General features: G+C 43.9%; 1 protein-coding gene and 1 long non-coding RNA gene across 19 annotated transcripts in view; one reads left to right on the top strand and one right to left on the bottom strand.

Annotated features, from left to right (window-relative positions):
• The window catches only part of LOC111929243 (uncharacterized), an 83,953-nt gene extending 77,262 nt beyond the window's left edge, over positions 1-6,691 (top strand). For all 18 annotated transcript variants that reach the window (XR_015276144.1, XR_015276145.1, XR_015276147.1 and 15 more), the window contains one exon: positions 4,525-6,691. This is a non-coding gene — a long non-coding RNA (uncharacterized LOC111929243). The remainder of the gene's footprint in view (positions 1-4,524) is intronic.
• LOC111929245 (vascular endothelial growth factor receptor kdr-like) overlaps positions 5,270-23,312 on the bottom strand; it is a 125,100-nt gene continuing 107,057 nt past the window's right edge. The window contains exons 27-30 of the mRNA XM_023926759.2: positions 21,624-21,748; positions 21,320-21,398; positions 18,018-18,112; positions 5,270-10,383 (exon numbers count right to left, since the gene is read on the bottom strand). Coding sequence (XP_023782527.2) covers positions 10,179-10,383; positions 18,018-18,112; positions 21,320-21,398; positions 21,624-21,748 — 504 coding nt within the window. The 3' untranslated portion in view covers positions 5,270-10,178. The remainder of the gene's footprint in view (positions 10,384-18,017; positions 18,113-21,319; positions 21,399-21,623; positions 21,749-23,312) is intronic.

Here is a 23,312-nt window from a genome sequence, read left to right as displayed (position 1 = left end):
GGAGGAGGGAATTACTGAGCATGAGTCAGGGCAACATTACATTACATTATTTCTTTAGAGAGCTGCGATCTTCTGGAGTCCAGAGAAAATTTCTGCCCGTATTTTGAACAGGTAAAATTTGCTCTTGAGTACATTTGGAGCCTGCTTTTCTCTTGGCCAGCTGGGAATTTTCTTTGTTGCCATGACTGGGATGAATGTTGGCTCCCAGAGACACAGAGCTGTGAGGACAGTAATTCTCTGTGGCTCTTTGAGGAGGTTTGATGCAGGAGCTGGCCCCAGTAAGCTGCAGCTCTTTACTCCCAGAGCAGAGAGAAGCGATGCACCATGGCCAGCTCCAGAACATCACTTGAAGAACAACACCTATTTTCTACTCAGTTCCTGCCTTTTCCTTCCTGGAAGGAAATAATGGTCCAAATGCAAAGAACAAGAAGACAGCCTCACTTTCCTTTGCAATCTGATGGCAATTCCCATTTATTACCACATCCTGGAGGCATCTGGGATCTCACAGATTCAAAGATTAACATCAAGGCCAAAGAGTGTTTCATCAGCAAGAGGAAAATCTCATTCAGCAGAGGAGGGATGCTGAGTCAATGGGTCTCAGTGTCTGAGCTGGCCGTGAGTCATCCTGACAGCAGCAGGAATTGCTGCTGTAACCTCCAGAGCAGCTTGGATTCAGAAACAATACATCACCCAGCCAAGGAGTCATTTGTGATGGCCAGATTTGGATCCAGCTCTTTCAGTGCTCCAGGAGATGAGGGTTTGGCTCCACTCCACCCTCCTGTCCTCCTTCATGGAGCTGTAAAGTCGCGTTGCACTTTCGTCTCGATGTGTCAGGAGGGGGTTTGCTGCTTGTTCCAGAGGCTTTGGGGAAAGAGAGGAACACAATCCTGTCCATCCCAGATGTTTCAGCAGACAGGATTAAGGAACCAATTCCCTTGATCCCCCACATTGCTGCTTCTCACCCCCTTCCACCTGCTCTCCTTGCCTTACCCCGCTTGTCTCTGTGGTTCTGCTCCCTGCTAAGATGGTTTGTGACATTCTAGCTTGGGGCATAAACAGCACAGGGCTGGCTTTGAAAAATATACATGAATAAAAGGTCAAAACTCTCACAGAAAATAATAAAGTTCTTGGTTGGTTGCTGGGTTGGTTTTTTTTTTCCTGTTGTTTTGGTTTGATTTTTTTAATGCATAGTTATGAAAAACAACTTAACCTTTGGGATTTTGAGGAATTCACTGTGACAATGGCCCAGTTTAAAAATAACAGCTGCTGCTCCAAGATGAGTGTCCAGAGATGCCAGGTTTGTTCTGTTGGCCCTAAGGATCACCGAGTGTGTAGTCCCATCTTTAGAGTCCTGCTAATATTGCTGCTCCTGGAAGTGCAGAGTATTGGATATTGGAGTTCCAGGGATGAGTTTTCTTTAGTGAGAAAACAAGGACTTCATTATGCTTCTGGTCTCTTTGATCCTGCCTGCTGTCAGGCTCGAATTTTTCTTTAACAATCTTACAGGGGAAGAGAGAAAGACAAGGGGGAAAAGCCAGAAATGACAAAGTTTTCACTGTAACAACTGTAAGCAGAAAAAACCTTGGCAAAAGGAGAAACACTCATCATGTCTGACTCAGACAAGGATCAGTGTGTTACTGACAGGTGCTTGGGCCTCTTTCCCCCACATGACATCAGAGAGAAAAATTCCTGCTTCATCTGCAAAGGAGAAGATTCAGGTTTTTAAAAACTTTCTATAATGATTTCAGGAATTCAGGGTTTGATTTTGGAGACTCGACCTTCCAGAGGATCATGTCATTATGAATATTTTCCCTGAAAGAGATCTGGGGAAGTGGACAGTTCACAATTAATAGAGTGGACACGAGTAGCAAATGTCTAATATCACTATTTAGGTGAGACAAATGCATCGGTTCTGTCATGAGAGAACACTGAGTGCTGTTTGTTAATTGTGAAGCAGAGGAGCAGGAGGAAAAAGCAAAATGCACAAGAGTATCTATGAAGCTGTGAGATAAAATTACCTGGGAGTTTTCTTAGGAAAGCCAACTTGTCTTTACACGAGAAGAATGTCATTTGTTTTGTTTCACTTTGTTATGTGAGATCAGTGTTGCCACATCTTTTGTTTGGATGCAGACAAAAAAGTCATTAACTATTGGCAGACTCCCCTTTCCAGGGCTCCCAGAGCTCTGCAGAGGCTCCAGGTGAGTCACCAACCCCATCTCCACTGTGTGGAAAGGCCAGGCCTGGGTGGATTGGGGGTTATCCTGCTGATTTACTGCCTGCTTGGATGAAACAATGACTCAGATTTGGCTGTTGGAATATTTGGGCTGGAAGAGACCTCAAGAGATCCAAACTCGACCTTCCCGCACAGAGCAGGGTCAGTCAGCCCCAAAATGTGTCACAGAGAGGGTTTAGTCCTTCTCAAGTGCAGGATTTGTCCTCAGTGAATGTCATAACATTCCTGATGTCACTCTTAATATTTGAAATAATATTTTTTGTCTTTGTTTGGATGGGTCAGATCACTCTGAGTGAAATCACCAAACTGACTGAACTGTGGAGCTGCAATTTGCCCTGAAAGCGTGCAAGAGATGAGTTTAATCCTGTAGCATCCTTCCCATGCATTTAGCCAAGAGCACCCTGTGGACATCTATTCCTACCCTTTCCTCTGCTGGGTTATCAGGATTACTCATTTTTCACAGAGGGCTGTAGGTTCTCATTTCAACCAGAGCTCCTTCTGTGTGCTCACAGGCCTGGGAATGTCTGACAGAAGAATTCCATCTCTTAATCTCCTCTGTGGTCAGCTCACACTCTGAAGAAAAATCTCTGGCCCAAGAGAGAGAACAGCTTAAAGCTCAGAGGAAATATTTCTTCTTTACTTGGTGTTATTTCTGCTCAGTGAGGAAAAGGCTGGAATCAGCCTCAGGTTTTCTGTGTGGATCACACACTCAGGGTAAGCATCACAAGGGTCAAACTCACAGGAAGAATATGAGAGGCCTTCCCAATTTATTTCATTCATATCTTGTAATATCAAATGTCATATCTTGACATTTGATATTACGACAGCTTCAGTCCTGTTACTTCCTGGGAGCCACAGCCCTCTCTGAAAGGCTCCTTGGGGAAATCTGGACCAGGAAGGTTTGGAGCCACGTTACTCTGACCTTGTGTTTGGTGCTGGTGTGGAGTAAATTCCTCACTGCCTGCAGAGAGGAGGGGAACAGACAGGTCTGACTTTGGGCCTCATGGAGGGAGGTGAAGTGAACTGCCACAGCTGTGATTTCCTGGGATTCAGTTCTGGTTCCTGAGCCCCTGGAGGAGTTTAGACAGAGCAGTTTCTCCTCTCGGAGTCTGAATGGATCTCATCAGGCTGTAGGAACAGCTGCCACTCTTCACTGACTGTGCTGTGAGTGGTGATTTTAGGGTCCTTGCAGGGCTTCTTCCACTCCACACAGAGCCAGCTCATCCCAGAGCAGCCAGCAGGGGACATTTCATGTGCCACCACGAGCTGGCCATGTGTGCTGGGAGCCTCTGGAAGCTGTGGGATGCTGGAAGGTTCTGACACAACATTATCATCCACTGCTCATGGCCTCAGTGTGTCCAAAGCACTGAAAATGAACAGCATTTCCACTCTTTCTAAACCTTTGCACTTTATAAACCCTCTCAAGTTAAGACAGATTATGGGAGGAAGGAAAAAGGACCTGACTGGATTCTCTTCTCAGCTTTTTAATGTCACCACCACCAAATCTGTGTATCTCAATCCTAAATCTTTCTCCTGCTAGTCCCTATTTTCTGCGATTCTTATCACCCAAAGCCACCAAGCTTCGATACTTCAGGCTGAGATTTTCTGACCTGGCCTCTCTACGTGCTGCTGCTGCTGTAAAAACAAGAATCTTTTCCATCCCATCCAGCAAAAGTAAGGGATGGAGAAGTTACATCCCCTGGCTGAGACCTAAGAGCAAAACTTCCATTTCTGCTTTCCCAACGTTATCCTTTTTCCCCAAATTGCTGTAGGAAGGTCCCTCCCACAAATGTAACTCAAGCTGGGTGTGATTAATAATTCACATTTAGTGCTAAAAGCAAATCAGAGTTAATTTTGTATATTTTGCTTCCCCTCTTTAAGCGGTCGGTTTCCGCGGGCGCGGAGCTCGCGGTGACTCACGCCTTACATAAGGAACCAAAACATTCTTCAGTTTACAGAGAAGAATGTTCCTGCTCATTATGGGCATGAAAGGAGATTGCTGCATTTCAAATGACATGTATAATTTAGACACATTTCTGGGACTGTTTGGAACAGGGAATGAAGAGAAACTAAAATGTTTGAAGTGACTTGAGTGCTTCATAGTTTTTAATGTGACTGGCAAAATACACAGCCCGATAACTTTTAAGGCTGCTAATGGAAGAATGGCTCTGAAACTCTAACACACTTCTTTTTCTGTTTCTTAATACCAGTATTTATTTTAAACCATAAATAGAAAGTATTTAAAAAAAAAAATTTAAAAAATCTCTTTTTTTTTTTTTTTCTGCTGCTAGTTACCCGCTGTGCCACCAAAGTGGAAAGAGGAATGGGAATGGTATTCCAGAAAAACCAGCCAGCTGGTGAGGAAAATGGCAGCAGGTCTGCTGAATTTGGATGGAGCTGGGAGATTTTCTCCCTGAATGTGAAACTTTCTCTACAAAGGGAGAGCATGGAATATTCATATTCTGTATTTCAACAGTGCAGAGTTTATTCAAAAGAGAATTCAGTAACGTATTGGGAAGTATTTATTTCATGGTGTTCTTTTTAGAGTGTTATGGCAAGCCAAATCCAACACAATCTCTGGAGTTTTGAGGCTGGACAAGCCCCAGATGCCCTCATGTTCTGCAGATTATCCTCACACATTCTGCACTGGCACGCTTTGGTGACCACGGGCTGTCCTGAGAAGGCAGAACTGTGATTCTCTCCTCTCTCTCTGCCCCATTTATTGAGACATTTTAGAAGGAACCAGACACAATGTCTGTGTTCCAAGGGCTGCTCTTGGCAGCAGCTGGTTTGGTGCATTTCTCCAGCAAATTGCCCATTTTTTTCAGAGCTCTATGAGTCTTTTGAGGAAACGCAGTGGGCAGCTCCCTCTGAGCAGTGGGGCAGCCTCTGTCCTAACTTTGGAACCCCCTGTAGAAATTTGGATGAGATCAATGCCTCAACAAAAATCTCTCAAAACTGTTGCGTTATTTATTTTTATTCTGCTTCAAGGACAACGCTTTTCAAACCAAGAGATGACACAAAGGAGCCCTGGGCTGTATAAATATAGAATCTTTTTATTTTTTTGGTTAATAGATACAGTACAATTTTTGACTACATAAGAAAGCCTTGTTTTCAGTGCATACATTCTTCAGACACACAGGAACATGGCAGACAAACATTCCTTGGTGGTTTGAACATGGCACTTGGTTTATTTCTGTAAGTCCCAAGTTCCTGGCTTTTCCCAGTTTCCCTCAGTTTATTTCTGTAGGTCCCAAGTTGCTGGTTTTTCCCAAATTTTCAGCAGCTGCTTGGACAACTCAAGGTCTGAGGGAAAATGAATTGAGTGCTACCAGGAGAACAGGACACTGCTCAGTGCATCCCACACTGCTCTCCCTGACCCAGGCCAGAAAGTTTTCCTTTCTATCTCCACAAAAATGGAAATAACAATGTCAGACAAACTACGCAGTGCCTGGTCTCAACACCTCCACAGTCCCCTGTGCACTGCCTGACTCCTGAGAGTCCAAATCCCAAACTCCTCCCTGAATTTCACTTGTGTAAGATGATGCTGGTGCCATGACTTTGACAAAATTCTTTCTGCTCTTTTGTGGTGAGTAAAAAACCCAGTAAAAAATGGATCCCAGGGTTTGGCCATTACATTTTCAGGGAGGAAAAAAAGAATTATTGCTGCCTTTTGTGTTTTTAATTCACTGTATGATAAGAAAAAACCTCTAGGCTGATCTGTGGGTACGATAGTGATACTGAGCAATTCCTGTGCTCAGGGAAAGTTGACAATGCTTATCTTGCTCTGTAGCCATTTGCTTGCAAACAGTTCCTGGTGTGTCCCCTTGGTGCTGGTGGGATTTAGGGATCCTGGAGTGCACAGGGGAGCAAATCCAGTGAGAGAAACACCTGGATGCTCTGGGGCAGCAGGTGAGTGGAAGGAGAGTTTGTGGCAGGGGGATGTCAAGCAGAGCAGCTGGTGTCTGCAGGAGCCCTCAGTGTGTTCACCTGCAGCACTCAGGGCGTTTGTTTGACACCTTTACTCAGAGTTTTAGCTGACTTCCTTTATATCCCAAGCAGATACTTGGGATAAATCTTGCTGGGGATCTTCTTGTGGGGATAACTTGGGAGAACCTTACAGAAACCTCATGGTTTGAGGGAAGGACTCTGGGAAAGATCAGATTCACACAGTCACCAGCCTTCATTTTGCTCCAGACAGCAATATTGAAAAATCAGTAGATTAAAAAGCTTCTCCCATTCAGGGAAGGGCACAAAGAGACTTCCAGACAAAGTAATACAAACTGGTTTTCCTTGGCTATATATTGAGGATTTAATATGAAAATCTCGCTTTAGATTATCTAGTTCAGCCTCTGCAAGCACAGGATAAACAGCAGTGAAATGATCCTATACCTGATCTTATGGAAAAGGCAGAGCAAAGCAATCCAAAGAGATTGGGAGAGCAAATAACAAGAAAAAGATGAAAAGTAGAGAAAAAAAGGAGGCAGGAAGTTGTTACAAGCACCAGCCTGAACAAGAACATGCAGGTGAAGGCACTTGGACACCTAAGTGGGAGGTGATTGTTGGAGAAGAGACAACACAATTCCATGGAGAGCTCTGAGCTCCTTTGCCCTGATTCTCTGGGCTTGCAGGAGCACAAAACCAGTGGGAGTGAGCACCATCAAAGGAAACAAAGGTTGGTGTTAATACAGATCTCACTGAGCTTGGGTTAGAGAAAGCAGCTGGCAGACAGGAGTCGAGTAAGAATCCCTGAGAAGTCTGAAAAAATAATAAACATCACATCATTTAAACAATTTACCCCTTCTGATCCTCTAGCCAATCCACCAGCCTCCAATTAAAACCCAGGCCGTGGAAATCCCTCACCTTTAACACGAGCTTCACGTGGTGAGGCCTCCAGGAATGAGATAAACCTGCCAAATTCCTCCAGATTCCTGTTTCCTAAGTGAAACTAAATAACGTGGAGAAGAAGTGAGAGGCAGAGACACTCCCAGCCAAGAGAGCTGCTGTGCCATGGCACAAGTGGGGCACTGTAAACTGGAGCCTGGCCTGCAAGCATTAGTGAAATGTTTAGTACAATACTTAACTCTGTTACATCTGGGTATTTCTTTCTTTTTGGACTAAAATGTTACAAATTTTATCATATAAATGCAATAATATATTTGTTGCTACAGGGTACACTATATACATCGTTGGAAGAAGAGAACAATAATTAAATTAAGGGAGGCAAGAGAAGGACAAACAAAATATTAGTAAATAAAATAGAATATGTTCAATAATACTTTTCAGGCAATACTTTTGCTTGTTACATTTACTATAAGGAGGAAAAAAAAAAATATCTTTCACTCATTAACACTGGGAACAGCTGCCCAAACATCAGTCGGTCCCTTCCATCGCTGGATCTGCTCAGGACGTTCTCGATTCCGCCACTGCAGAGGAGCCCTCAGTTTTGGGGCTGTCAGTGCAACCAGGGCTTTAAACATCTCAGGCACTGGAGCCTGGGTCCTGTTCCACCCTCTCAGGAGGCACAGAAAGGCTGGGGTTTGCTGCTGAGAGCCAGAAGGGCTCCCCAGGTGTGCTCCCGTGCCTCTGCTCCTGGAGAAACCCCTGCAGCTCATCCTGCAGAGAAGGGGAGGCCACCTGCTCTGTTCACCCAACAGAGCTTCCCATTCTTCCTCAGAACACAGAGCACACGTGCAGGTTTTGTTCCTACTCTTCAAAGTTCCTGAGTGAAGGTTTTTCAACGCTGTTTGCTCACCCTCCAGCTCAAGGTGCAGTATCAAACATCTCCAGCCCAGCCCATCGACAGCAGTGCCACACACTCTGTCTGAGCTTTCTTCTCCTTTGCCTCAGCAATAATTTATTTCCACAAGAACTGATTGATTACTTGATCAGAGCTATAGATAGTTAATAGTGTTTGATGACAAACCAATCCAATGAGCTTCCTGGGGCTCACCAGAATTCTTTCCCAGTAGTTTCTTCTCTTCTATGACCAGCTCTACTTAACACATAGGTACTAAAATACAAAGCAGTGCAAAATGACCATAAAGCAGCTACAGCTTTATGAGCAGGGGGGCTCATACAACTACAACTACGAGCAGGGGGCTCTGGAGGGACTGCAGGTGATTAATAAGCGACTCTGAAGTCAAGGAGAAGAAGCAGTGCAGTTCCCCAGAGCCCATCCTTCAGATGCTTGAGAGTTCACAGTTAACATGGTGTGGGGTTTGGAGGTTTGTTTTCCCCTTTGACAATACCTGAGGCTTGTTTGTGATTCCTTCAGCACAGCCCACTGCAAGCACTCATCCAGAAAACTTCCTTTGCTGCTGCGAGGGTGTGCAGCTGTCTTTGCCAAGGTAACATCATCTTTTGCAAGGCTTGGATTCCATCCCCCTCTAGTCTGAATCACAAAGAAAAATTCCTTTTTCTGCTGGAGAAGTCAAATCATAGAAGGAAAGGAAAGGGCTGTGCAGAGCTTGGAGGAAACTGCACAGGGAGCCATTTATGGATGAGTTTGTAACTCAGGAGGTTGCAGCCCTCACTGTCAGTGAACATCTTGTTCAGCCTGGCTTTTTCTCCTTGCAACCTGGAGACCTTTCCCTTCCTAAACTTTAAATCTGACTCTGGTTGTTACAGAGCACGTGAAAGGCTGGGGATTATTTGCTGATGTCTGAGGCTGCTGTGGTGATGCACAGGGCACCTGGGCACACTTGTCACAGTCCCTGCCACACACAGCTCCGGGGCAAAAACCCACTGGGAACATCTGACAGGCGAGAATTTGTGATCCTTTCAGTCCTGCTGCAACAAAAGCTTTGAATTACCCTGAACCCAGGAAGGGCTTTGCATATGATACCAGTATTTACCTTGGCAAGACAGTCAGAGATAAATGTGTGTCACATGGGCTTGGAGCTTAACAGGGCAGGATCCCCAGGGTGAAACCCTTGGGCACCCACCACAGAATCCAGAGGAAATGCTTTTTTCTCTTTTCTGTGTTGTTTTAGTAAATAGCCTGTGTGCAGAAAGGAAACATAAAAATGCTGCTGCCCTGCTGGTGCCTCAAGGATGTGTGTGAGTTTTTGTGTAACTCTCATGCTGGTAATGAGAGTTTTCTGCACATTCACACAAACGTGTGTGAACTGGGAAACTCTGAGTTGAGAAGGTTCTTACTTAAGGCACTGATTTTTGCCTTGAAACCATTACAGATGCATCTCCAGCAAGGTTCCCTATTGCATGTCTGCAGAATAAACTGCTTTTTGAACAAGGGGAAAGCCCAGGGCACCAGATTTAACCACACTGTGTGCCCTGCTGGCCCAAAAGAGCAGGCACACCAGCACTTCCAGCTTGCTCTGGGCTGTGCCATCTTTAGGAGTGTATCCTCTGGGCAGTGGGAATAATTAAATCCAAATTGCAACCAAAATAGCTTGGATTGCAAAACATTTCAGAAATATTTACAGGAGGTGAAATCCCAAGTTAGGGAGGGTGTTTCAATTTCAGTTTTTCTCCAAGCTCAAAACATTCATGTTTTTCAACAGATTCCTTCCAGCACTGGCCTAACCAATCCCTGCAGGATGTGCCAGGGTCAGCAGCTTGAATCTTGTGTTCCCAGCAGCTTGGCATGACCTCCACAGGGTGAAATGGGAATGCAGGAACCTGTGGATCTGCCAGGGTCAATGAACAGCCCCAGCCAGGGGGAAGGAGTGGCAGCACCTCAGGGTTACACCTCCCTCTAGGGCTCTGACAGAATGTCATTAATTCACTGCAGATATTGCAATAGGCCTTTTAAAAAGAGAAGAGAGAAGATGCTCTTAAATTGTTTCCAATCACACCCAAGACGTGCCAGAAGAAACAGGTGAGGCATTATCCCAGCAGAATTCCCTTGTGTTTCATCCAGGCCCCCTGGGGCACAGGAGAGCTGGCAAGGCTGGGGTGCAGCCTGTGCTGGGGGCACTGCTTACACTGGGGGGGCCGAGTAGTGGATGACAGAGTTGTAATCCGGGGGAGGGCTGTGGCATTCCAGGTTGGGATCCATGGGGAGCAGGACAGAGTCCTCCAGGGGAAAGTCCATGGTGTCCTCTTCCACCTGCACTGCTGGCTGGTACTTGACAGTCTCGTGGTCACACAGGATGGATTCCTTGCTCCTGCTCACAGCTCTCCTCCTGTTGGGAACAAACATTGGGATGTATCCGCCCTGGCTCCGGAATTAGTGGGCAAAATAATTTCTTTAAAGAGTAAATATATAAAAATATCAGTTTACCTCTCTGGCACCCTGTAAGGCAGTGACATTTTGCTGACTGGATGAGGGAACTGAAATAGGTATTTTAAATAGCTCTGTGTTTTAAAAGTAGATTTGGGAGTAATTCCAGCTCTGCTGCCCTGTCCTTTCAGCTCACCACATTTCAGTGCACTACAGATCTCTTACTTGTAAAGGCACCTGTCCTGTACACACAGTAATATCCTCCCTCATTGTTCTGACAGAGGTCAGTAAAAATTTGACTTTTCTGAAAGCAGAACTGAAGGCTCTGACTCTTCTTGAAGCATAATAAAGGAGGAAATACTGAATAATCTCTGACAGACTCCAATTTAAACCGATACTGAAAGCAAGAGTGTGTGTTGAACGGGCTCAGGCAGTGCAGGGCAAAATCCCTTTGATATTCCCAAGCCCTTTACCATTCCTGACCCAGGGGCAGGTGAAGGACAGTGCTTTGCAGCATTCCAGATGCTTTTGTCTCCTGTCTTCCCTTGTTCCAGGTGATGGAGGGTGGCACACAGCCACTTCCATCACATGCAGCAGCCTCAGGGTTAAAAGCAAAGCAGAGAACCCTGAGATTTGTATCAGGAGGTGACCTCGAGGAACAGCAAGGGCTGTGGAGAACTCAAAAGGTTCTTTTTGTCATTGCCTTAAAAAGAATGTTCTGCCAACCTTGGTTTCTGAGCAATTCATTGGAAGAGGCCTGGATAATTGAGGGGTTCTCCAGAGGATTCCAGTGTGAGAGTGCCTTTTGAGCTGCTGCACTTTGCTCAGGACCCTTTAACTGCAGCTCTTGGGAAGGAACCCCAGGCACAGACTCATCACAGCACTGCTCAGCTCAGAATGACTGGGAGAATGAAAAATCAAGCACTTTGTGAGTGTACTTCTTATGTGTTTAAAGTAGTATCAAGTTACATTTTAATGACCCAAAACCAAATCTGAATAATCAACAGTTCATCAAATAATTGTAGAATTCATTACACTCATTTTACTGGCACTTCTGCAGTGTTTCCAGTCCCCAGCAGCTGCTCATTTGCTCACTGGGGTGCTTTGGGAAGAAAGCAGAGCCAGTTCCTGCTCCAGGGAACAAACCAGGAGCCAGACACAGCAACTGGAGGGAGGGCAGCAAGAGCCATGAATAGGAAAATAGCAGTTCCAGGACAGGAACTGTGTGTGTGAGAAGTTTTTGGGATGGTACAGCAGAGAGAGCAGCCTGGATGGCCACACACAGCTCCTTTCAGCTGCAAAGGGTAAATCTGCCCTGCTGGGTTCTGCTGTTGGGACTTTACAAGTTGTGTTCTCTTGCCTCTGAATTTGGAAAGTCAATCTGTCAAAAGCTTCAGGTTTCCACAAGCTGCAGATATTGTCACCGGCTGACTAAACCAGTGTCACTATATTAAAAAAAACAAATGTTTTTTAAAATTTGTGGTGGTTTTGGGAAGATCCCAGGTGTTCAGAGCTCTGGCTGGAGTAGAACACTGATTTCTGCTCTGTGCACAGCCACAGGAGCAGCCTGCAGGCTCCATCTGTGGATTACCTACCCCTGCAGCTCTCTGCTGTGGGGGAATGTGTGGTGATGTTCCTACATCACTCATGAAACTCCTGTGCAGCCAAATTCACACCTAACACACAGCTGAGGCTCTGATCAGCTGCAGAGGGACGTGGGCTGATTCATTTAGGGTCTGGTTTTAGTGTGCTGGGCTGGCTTTGCACGGCAGGTTTGAATCTCCAGCTTTGGGAGGTGAGCCTGAGCTGTAAGAGCCAGCCCACCACGTCTTGCATGTCCAGAATGGGGTTCTATGATTGCTGCAGAGATTTTAGAACAAAACTGCTCTTTCTGTGCTTTCACACCTGCACAAGGCATTGAAACCAAACCAGAGCAGAACTTCTAAAATAAATACTAACCCTCAGAACTTCAACAAAAACTGTAGCACCCTCTGCTTACACAAGTTTTTCCTCATTGTCCAGAGAGAAACATGAGAGGAAACTCCTTGTGCATCCTACAGATTTGGCATCTGTCCATCCTCTACACATTTTGTCTGCAGATAAACCACACAATGCAACCACACTTTGCCTCACTGCTTATTTCTGGAATTCTATTTTTGTTGCTCAGTTCCATTGACTCATGTCAGACAATTCCATGGATGCTCTGGTTTCCAATTTGCCAGGTATTAAAGTTGCCACTGGAGACAGGAGAAGTTTGAGAGTATCTGTTTAATTTGGCTCCCAACCTGTCTGAGTTATTAGGGTTTGGTTTAGTCACACAGTGGGAGTTTTTCAGCCCCCTGCAAGTGTTCCTGTAGGGTTCCTGCCCCTGTGGGTCAGGAGTTTGGGTATCTGGGAGTAACTCTGCCTGCTGCTGAAATCAGGCTGGGCTTTGGAGGATTCCTAAATTTGCCATCTCCTCTCTGCTTCAAAGACAGAAAGCTGCTGGCTTAGGTCAGAAGGAAGTTGTATCACTTGCTATCTAATGGCAGAGCAAAATGCAATTAACTTCCAATACTATTCCTTTCATCTAAATGCATTTCCTAATTAAAGCTCTCCGTGGGCCTTTGCATTTCCCCCTTTCATGCTGCTGCCACTGGCACGCTGTGCACGTACAGATGCTGCTCCTGGGGCTGAGGCTGCTCATCCCTTTTCCATCTGCCCTTGGCATCCAGGAACTGCTCCAGCCCCTCAGAGCTCAGCCTTGCCCTGGCTGTGGTGGCTGCTCAGGGCTCCAGGGGACACCAGAAGCCCCTTTGTGGCCTGGGCCACTTGCCCTGTGCAAAGAGAGACCCCTAGTAAAGACTCTCTGACCGGAGGGGTTTGGTTACTCACACAGCTGTGCAGCTCCACAAGTCACTGGTGGTTATGTAATGAACTAATTTCATTAACATTTATGAATTTAATCTCATTAAAAGCCGGCCATTCCTTGGTTCAGGCCCTGCCCTGCCCAGCAGGGGTTTCCTCCCTGCTCTGCCTCTGCAGACCCCACAGTGCTGGGGAGCCCATCAGAGATGCTCAGTTTGGATAAAACCATCCCAGCCCAGGCTCCCCTGTCAGGGTTCCCACCATCATCCCGAGGATCAGGGTGGGAAAACCACAACATTCAGCTGGAATTCAGCTGGAATTCAGCTGCCCACTGACCCAGACCTGTCACAAATTGCAGTGACCACCCTGAGAACTCATTTGTCCTTGCACAAGGTGTCCTGGTTGGGGACACAGCCTGAATATTGAGGGATCTTCCACAAATTTTTCAGTTTTCTGAAGGTGCCAAAGTTGTTTAGAAGATGCTGCAGAGGACAATCCTGCAGTAGCTTGAAGGCCTGAGTGACCTACTGAGGCTTTTTCTTCCTGCTGTACAAACCACAGATTTTGGAGGTAGAAAAACACTGAAATCATCAAAGAGCTGGGAAACCATTAGTGGAGCTGTTTATTTTATAGAAGATGGTTTCAGTTAATCTAAATTTTGGGGTGAATAACTTGAAGAGGACTGTGGAGAAAGAAGGATGGCTGCAGGAAAATCCCCCTGAGCAGGGAGGGATCCCAGCCCCAAGTGCAGCAGCTCCTGCTGCTCTGCAGTAAGAAACATGAGAATTTTGCTCTCAGTAGGAAAAACTAATGGACTTTTCTGTCCATGTAGGAAACCTGGCCATGTTCAGAAGCTGTGTTTAGGGAAAGATGAGAAATTGGGCTGATTGCTGCCAAGTAGAGCAGTTTGTCTCATGACTCCATCTCCTAATAACATGTAGGAGCTTCAGGGCTTTGTAGGAGCTTTCAAAGGTGTTTAATGAGGCTCAGAGTAAGAGTGGTTATTTTTTTCTTTTAATTTTTCTGCAATTAAAGAAATAAAAGGGGTAATTTTTTACCTTTCTGATTCACAGTTTGCTTTAATATATTTTCAACTGAGTGCTGTGCAGGAGGAATTTCATCCTGGGCTCCCCTCTGGCAGTACCAGTGCATCAGCATTCTGCTGACAAGGAGGACTCGAGGGGCTGGGCTCAGGAATTCATTGTTTGGAAGCATTTTTAAATACAAATTGAATGTTCTAAAGCTTTCCCAGGCCAAAGCCACCCTCGTGTCCCCTCACACGTGTGGCCAGGCTGCTCAGCTGTTCCTGTCCAAAAGCAGTGGGATGGAAAACACTGCAGTCAAATCCACAATTCCCCTTCTAGTCCTTGCTACTGTAAGCACAGTGCATAATCCTTGTAAAAAAGGTGGTTTACATAACTCCTGAGTAGCTACTCATTCCAAGTTGTAGTTTGGAGAGCTCAGGTCAGGTAATAGTGCAAGCTGCTGCACGACACAACAATAAATGTATTTCTTATTTCTGCCCTGGAGCAAACATGTTCCCATGCCTCGTTTCTCTGAGAAGGTGAGAAAGGATTCCAGCCCAATCCTGGCTGTATTTTTGTTGTGTTCTTTGTGTTTGGACACGAATGCCTGCTGTTCCTGAGCAAAATCCACCATTTCAGTATTCCTGCCTTGCCTTAGGCCCAGCTTGTTTTGGCAAAGGCAGAGCCCTCAGTGATGGGATGTGGATGCAGCATCCAGAGCCCAGAGTGGATCAGCTGAGCCTCAGCTGATCTCGTGGGCCTGGGCCAGAACCAGATCAGGGCTCTCTGAGCAACAGAGGATAATTGGGTTTGGGGGGAGAAGGGGAAGAGCTGGGGGAGGACAACTGAGCAGATACCAAACCTTTTGTCATCTTAAACGATAACTTGATTATAGAGTCTCTGGGAGGATTTTAAAGCAGGGCTTGGCAGTAGCCTGATAATATTATGAGATGGAACCTGACACCAGAGTCATCCCATCATTAAATCCCTCTGTGCTCCCTGTGCCTCCCTGAATGCTGATTCCAATGTTGTTATCCCAGTCAATCTTTCCATCTCTCACTGCAGCTACTGCTGTGACTTTCTACTTCAGCTGCATAAAATACTCAGAATGTCCCTGCTCTGTTTTAGCAGTAGGAAAAGCTCAGGCCTGGTTAGTCCAGCCTAACAGTGAGCCAGGCCCAGAGTATCAGATTCATCCTCACTAAACTCTTGACACTGACACTCCGTGGTGTGTGTTGTTGGCAAATTTTAAACTCAACAGAGGAATGAATGCAGGATAAATAAACAGTGAGATTTTGGCAAAAATAATAAATGCAGCCACCCTGGTTTAGAAAACATGCTAAGCCTTTGAACAGCTTTGTTTTAGAAAAGAAAGACTTTGAAAAGGATCCAGGGTAAATGTTTTTGATAGAGAGAGATACACAATTAACAAGGGTGACTTTATCTCCCCTGTTAAAGCCACACTCCCTTCTGACCTCTCTAGATTATTCCACAGGCTTTGGAGCCTTGTCTGTCCATTATCAGCGCAGGGGCACCCAGGGGTGTCCTGTCCTCAAACGAGAGGGCTTTGAGGTGCTCTGCTCTTTAAAACTGCTCTTTGTGCCAATGAGGGCCTGCAAGATTCCAAAAAAACCCAAAAGGCAGCTGACAAAAAAAATCTTTCTCAGCTGGACCTCAAACCCCCAGGGAAGGATGTGGCCACACCTGGGTGGGTGCCATGGGCCTGGGAAATGGGACAGCAGCACAGTTTGCTCTGCTGGGATGGCCACAGAAGGGCACAGGAACCTTGTGCTGGATGGAATCCCCATGGAAGTGTTGATAGAATCCTCACGGAGGGGTTGAGTGGAAGTGGGGAGAGCCCAGGTGGTGGGGTCAGACAGGGATTCACTGCCCCCAGAGAGCCTCATATTCACTCCCAGTGGCCCTGAGAGCAGTTCAGAAGGTTTTCCTGGAAATCCGGAAAGAACAGGCTGTTATGGAATTTTTGTGTTTCTACATCTGGCTGGGTGTTGACTTTTCAGATTTTCAGGAGAAAGCTTAGACAGGGCAGAGAGGGAACCTTCCTCTGCCAGCTCTTTATCCAAACAGGAGAAATGCAAAAGGGAAAAGCTGCTTAGGGGTGATGACAGGAATCCTCAGAGGGATAAACCCCACCTGTGTGTGCTGGATTTGTGCCAATGTGGCACCATGCAGGAAAGAGGTGAATCAGCCCAGGTAAAGCATCACAGCAATGCAGCTCCTGACATTTGAGCCGGTGCCATTTGGTCTCCATAGCAATGGATTGTGCTGGCAGGAATGCTCTGGGTGTGTGCAGGGGATAAAAGCATGGAAATGGGTTGGGATTGCTGCTAATCCCACCAGGTCCAGCCCTGGGATGCTGCTACAGGGAAAATACTGCTGGGCAGCAACATTCCTGAGGCCACACTCCCATCCAGAGTGTTCTAATGCTCCTGTTAGTGTTGTCCACCTTTCCTTATTGAAATCTCCCTTTTCCTTCTCCCTTTTCCTCCTCTCCTTCTCCCTTTTCCTCCTTTTTTTCTCCCTTTTCCTCCTTTCCTGCCTTCAAACAGCAGGGAATTGATGCTTCTAAGGCATCAAAAGATAAGGCAAGGCCTTTCCATCTGCTTTTCTCTCTGAGTGAGAGTCAACCCCTCCAAAACTGCCACACTCTGACCATGTCCTCTCCTGGGAACTCTCCCAGAATATCCAGAAGTGCACCAGGCTTCTTCTCATCCCTCATTTCTCTTTAATGCAGAAAAGGGGTGACTTGGTGTAGAACAAACAACTGCTCTGCTGGGAAAGGTCGTGGAGTTCCTCAGTACAGAGAAAACTCATACAAATCTCAGTAGATTACAGAGAAAAATCTAGGCAAGTAGTAATTAGCTTAATTAACTGAATAGACACAGAATTCATTGCTACATAATAATTGTTTTTAAAATATTTTGGGCAGATTTATTTGAAATTCTACATGTTGACATTTGAATCAGTAAAATGGGTGGAGAAGTTTTTCACTACTGGCTCACCTCTGCCTGTGTGGTTGGTACTGAAATACAAAGAACTGTGAGCAAAAAGCTAAAAATCTGCTTTTAACCTTGTATTGTTCTATGAGTGGATAAACACACAGGAAACCCTGTCCCAGGCTCTGTTTGTAAACCAGCTGTGAACACAGCCCAGGGATCACGGAGGTGGTGGCATTTAGGGAATTCTCTGCAGTTCTCAGTGATGATAAAGCAAATGCAGCAATCAGGGCTCTGCTAAAAGCACTGCTTTGAAGTTCTTGGACTGCTCTTTGCTGTGTTCAAGCATTTGAAATTTACTCACATCCCATGAGCTGCAAAGATGCCACTCCTTCTGTCTGAGTTAAATATACACACTGGTATAATTACAAATGTCAGCTTTTGGCTTAATGAATCAAGTTCTTCCAACTGTGCTCCATCACTAAGAGAGAGCACTGGGGAGGCAGTGAACAAACAGCTAAATTAGACCTCAATATTCTCATTTTTTCATCCCATCATTTCCCATTTGCAGAATCTGCTGCCCCTTGATCTTAAAATTTATTACCAAGGTTATCTTGTAACGGGGCTGAAATTCAGAGTTCATCTCCTCTTAGCTTGCCTGGATATCCAGAGGTTTCTTTTTGGCAGCAGAAACAAAACTGCAAATTTCAAAAGAATTTCTCTGAAAGGAAGAACTGTCTGAAAAAGAAATCCCCCAGAGTACTCACGCCAGAGCCATGATCCCATAGGGCCAGGAACGGATTTCCAACCTCTTGGGGCTTTTTATCTCATCTGAGGTCAGCACCATCCCACTGTCAGACTCCTGAGGAGCAAAAGGAAAGAACATCAGGGATATCTGGAACCTGGGACTGCAGGATATTCTTTTCTCAAGGCCTGTGTTATCAATTTTTATCCAAGTCTTCCTGATAATGCTGCTCTGGAGCCTGGGAACGTTTCCCTTCTTTTTATGACATTAAAGTTTTTGATCTGCATTTCCAAAGAGCACCCTTAAAATGAACATATCAAAAAATAATTTGACATTTTCAAATTGGAAACTGATATTAAGCATGACATATGGGCACTGTGTATGTAGGATAGCTGAGATATGAATAGACTGAGATTCATAAAGAATATATCCAATAATTCTGGCTGGGCTCCTCCAAAGAAAAGCTCCTTAAATACCCACTGGAAATCCACAATTAGAAACACTGGGATTTGAAGGAAGTGGAAGTTCAGCAGCATTTTGTAAATGCAAGTTCTTTGTAAAGATAAATGGCCCTGGCCTTTAAAACTCATTTTTTTATGAGTTTTCCAACAAAACTATCTTGATTAGAGTTGGGATTGTGATTCTGCTGCACTTAAAGCTGAATCTCGAGGCTGCAGTTAAACTTTGTTCTAAGTTTATGCAAATACACAGACATCACAGTCTTCATTTTAAGTAATTTAATAATATTAAATGATCTGGGTGTTTCTTTGCATTTGAAGTATTTTGTGATGCTGGAAAGCTGCTCATCTGTGCATTTGTCAGAACCAAGACAGCAAAAGCCCTCAACATAGAAGAGAAACTCTTATTTTATCAGTCAAACTGATCAAGGTGTAAAAAATAATCTCATCAGACAATAAAAAACAAGAAAAAGCCTTTTTATACATGCTCTGGTCATCTATCAGTTTTAATAAGGCCAGGTGAAAAATGAGTTTCTAAAGTGAAATCCTGAATTAATGAGGTCTGTCAAAGCCTCAGCTTGTCCCTGGATTTTATCTTGACTGTTTCCCCTTCAAACACGAGGAATAGGAATGTTTTATTTGGGGGCTGCTCTGCATTTCGCTTCCACCTCTCTGGGAAAAGAATCTCCTCTGATTGCAGATAATTGCACAATGGCAGGAAGGTGTGGTGGAGCACTCAGAGCTCTTTGAAATAATGACCTAATGACAATTCAGGCTTGATAATTAAGAAAACTTCGATAACCAAAGTACACTTCCATTGTCCAACAGCAGGTCACACACTGATTTTGATTTAAAAGACCCTTATTGAAACATTTATTAATGTTTCCATTTAATATCAATTTATTTCAATTTAATTTATTTCAATTTTATTAATATCGTATATAACATAGAATATATAAAATAAAGTTATATTATATAATATTAAATAATATGTTATTAAATAATATAATATTATATAATATTAAATAATATTATATGATATGATATATTATATTAAATTATATGATATTGAATATTATATATGATATGATATGATATGATATGATATGATATGATATTATATTAAAAATAATATATAATATATAATTATATAAAACCACAAATATGTAAATATATATAAATATGTATTATATATAATTATAATTATTATATAATTTTATCTATTTATTATTAACATTTATTTCTAATCTCTTGATGTATTCTCAGCCTTTTTTTGGGTATATTATAAAATATACAAATATATAAAAATATAAAATATATAAAAATATATTTTGTTATATATTTATTATATATTATATAATAAATACATAAAAATAAATTTATATATTTATATATAATTATTATATAATTATATCTATTTATTATTAACATTTATGTCTAATCTTTTGATGTATTAACACCCTTTTTTGTATATTATAAAATATATATTTATATTTATTATGTAAAATATATATAAATATATAGTTATTATACAATTATATCTATTATTAACTTTTTTAATATTTATTATATATATTTATATATATATTTATTATTAACATTTATTATCACCCTTTCTGGAAACTTTTCCCCCCTCATGTAAAAGTTTATTTGAAAATGCCACGAGCTCTTAGGCAGGTAATGCTGGTGCTGGCAGCAATAATCTCTTGAGACAGCATTGATCTAAAAATGCCTTTGTGTGGTTCACAGGGACAGATTTTATCCTGCAAGGGGAAGATGCAGGAACCAGGGAAATTTCTAAGCTGCCTAATCCTGAGATGTGCTGATAAAGAGAAAGAAATTCCATCTGGGAAAATACAAGGCAATAATGGGCCTCAGTCTGTGCTCAGCAGAGAAGAGATGAGAAACAGGCTGTGCTTGGCAAGGACAGGGAATATTCCCAGGAAAAGCTGGAGCTGGAGCTGGAGCCTTCCCAAGGGAGCTGCTCTGAGCAATGGCTCTGCCCAAGAGGGACTCTCAGCTGGAGCCTTTCCGTGGCTCACCTGAGACTTCTCCTCCTGGGGCAGGAGGATTCCTCAGGGATTCCGGCTTCAATTCAAGCTTTGATCCACCTGGAGCACTTGGGCACTGCAGAGGTCCCTCCTTAGGGACACAGAAGGTGCCACTGAGGCAGCAGGTGGGGACAGCACGTGGAGCTGCAGCCAGGGCTGCCTGGACCACACAGGGAATTCAGGAGATGTTCTTGGGGATTTTTTAAAATAAGAAAATCCAACCCATGCCTTCAGAGGAAGCCAATAAGCAGAACCCTCATTCTGTAACAAAACAAGCCTTTGTTTTCCCCTGGAGGGAAAATTAAATGCTTAAACTCTCTCACCCTGCAATGGCATTAAACTGGTAATAAATAGATTCACCTGCAGAGAGGAAAATCCAGGGAATCAAGACCAGGATCTTGAATCTTGTTCTTGTCTGCCCTGAACTGAACACCTTCACCCTCACCAAGTGATTTGCTGTCTTGGCCAGCCAGAATGTCCAGAATTCTGGACACATTTCCCTCAAAGAGCTTCATTTGAACAAGCTGCCACTTTCTTATGGTGGATAAACATCTTGAAATATGTAATATAAAGCCCCTTAGCCTGATCAAAGCCAGGGCAATCACATGTGAGCTTCTCTTTAAATTATTTAAAAGAAATGCAGGTCTCTCTTTGTTGTCACACAGCCAGGGGTGTGAGATGCCAGAGCCAAATCTTCAGCCTGATTTAAAGTTCTCCCCTACCAAACAGATTCCAAAAGCTCTAATGAGTGTTTCTGGTGCTGGTGACGAGTGATCTGTGAACCTGCTGGGGAAGGATGCAGTCACCTCTCTTACCTCATGCATCACTTTCTCCTTTTCCACTGGCACCTCATCAAATGTCTTCACACTCAGGGGTCTCTTCTTGCTGCTGTTACTGAAAGCAGGAAAATTGAGGGGTCAGCATAAACCACAGGCAGGTGCTGCACCAGTTACATCCTCACACAGCCCCCTGTCCTGGAGCACTTCTCTTTTGTCACCTCTTGTGTCTAATAACCAACACCCTGACAAATCTGCCTGATTCTTCCACCAGCCATGAGAAGGGAGGACACCAGACAGTGAAATGTTTCTTTCCTCCCCACCCTGTATCTGCTTTTCTCACCCAGTTTCCACTGCACTCCAGCGATTCACTCCGCTGCTCAAGTTTTCTTCCACAGGGCAGGTTTTGGAGTTGGATTCTCCATCTGGACACAAGGTGATGTTCAGTGGAATGTAGTCTTTGCCATCCTATGAAATTAATAACAGAAAAAAGCACAAAGCTGGTAAAGTTAATTTTGTGCTGCATCTCAGATGTGACAGGTTATTGTATCCTGCAGAGCTTTGTGATGAGAGAGGATTAAATTGTGATTTAACATAACTGTGATGTTTGTTCAAGGTGATTCTCCTGTTCCTCACACCCTGGGGGAGTTGTGGAAGTTAGAATGCACACTTCATCCAAGAACTACAGGAGTACAAAGTGCAGGAGGCTTTGTGAGGAAACCGAGGCACTTTGGGAACCCCGTGGTGTGGGATGGGCTGGGATATTCCAGTCCTGGTCAGAAGCAATGGCCCATGGACAGACTGCTTCCTTCTGCTCAACTTCAGGAGCTTGGGAAGGCCTTAAAGTGGGAGCCTGGAAGGATTTAATTTCTTGTCCTTCCCAGGAATTGCTACTGCACTTGGTAATGAGCTCTGCATTGTCATTACCCCCCTGCAGCAATCCTCAGGAATGACTCTGCCTTTAGCTCCTGAAACTATTTGTCCAAATTCCTCTCTGCTTCTCTTTGTTTTTAATTTTGAGTTAAGTGCCCAATTCCCTTATCATGATTTTTATGTCTCCTTAATTTACTTTGGTTATAGAATTAAGCTCACAAGCTCTTCATATTGCAGACTGGGCCCTCTTCAACTCAGCTCCACTAAATTTGTTTACAAACAGGAAGGAGCTGGAGGAAAGTGTTTGATTTCTTTTTCAATTAAATTGACAGTTGCATAACAGATCTGATTGTTTTTATTGAAGAAAAAAACAACTGGTTTAGCTATTATGAAATTAATCATGATTTACCTGCCTCTCTGTGCTTTAAGCTGCATAATTGTAAAGCTCCCAGAAGCACTGGTGAACATAAACTTAGAAATGAGAGACAAAATTCAGGAGTTGGAGAAAATCAGAAGCAAAGTTAACATTTGAGTAGTTAACATTGCCTTTACTCATTGCAGCAGGCATTTTCCTAGTGAGCTGTGCTAGGAAGTGAAATGTCATTTTGGTGTTTAATATCCTTCACCTCTGCACAGGCACACACTCCAAATGCACTTTGTTGGAGTCTGAGACACAGAGTGTGAGCCCTTGGCTCTGATCTCTGCCTCTGACATCCAGGAGAACACTGAATTTCACACAACATGGAATTCATGGGTGTGTTTTCATGGTGTTACATGAACACAACTGCTAAAGTCAGATAGAAAAGCTGAAAGTGTGAGTGTGTAGATTAGAGAGTTTTCTTAAGTCACTGGGTTAAAAAGTTAGAGTTTAGAGTTTAAACTAATTTAGAAAATAGAAGGCAAGATGGAAGATTTAGGGTCCTGTCTCTTTTCTTTATTCTTTCTTCTTCATGCTCTTCCAGAGGTATTTGGGTAGCAGGAGGTGATTGATAGGTGATAGAAAGGTAGGTGATAGATGATAGAAAGACAGGAGGTGATAGAAAATGTCACAGTGCAGCACACAGGTGATGGGTCATTGGGTCATTAATAAAAATAATTAACGTGTCTATTGTTAATTAGATAAGAATGAGTATAAAGATAAAAGAACTGTGTAGTTTGG

The sequence above is a fragment of the Cyanistes caeruleus genome, chromosome 14 (genome assembly GCF_971803275.1).
Source record: "Cyanistes caeruleus chromosome 14, bCyaCae1.hap1.1, whole genome shotgun sequence".
Taxonomy (NCBI): domain Eukaryota; kingdom Metazoa; phylum Chordata; class Aves; order Passeriformes; family Paridae; genus Cyanistes; species Cyanistes caeruleus.
The sequence above is the reverse complement of the archived record's forward strand: the minus strand, read 5'-3'. Positions and strand labels throughout refer to the sequence as shown.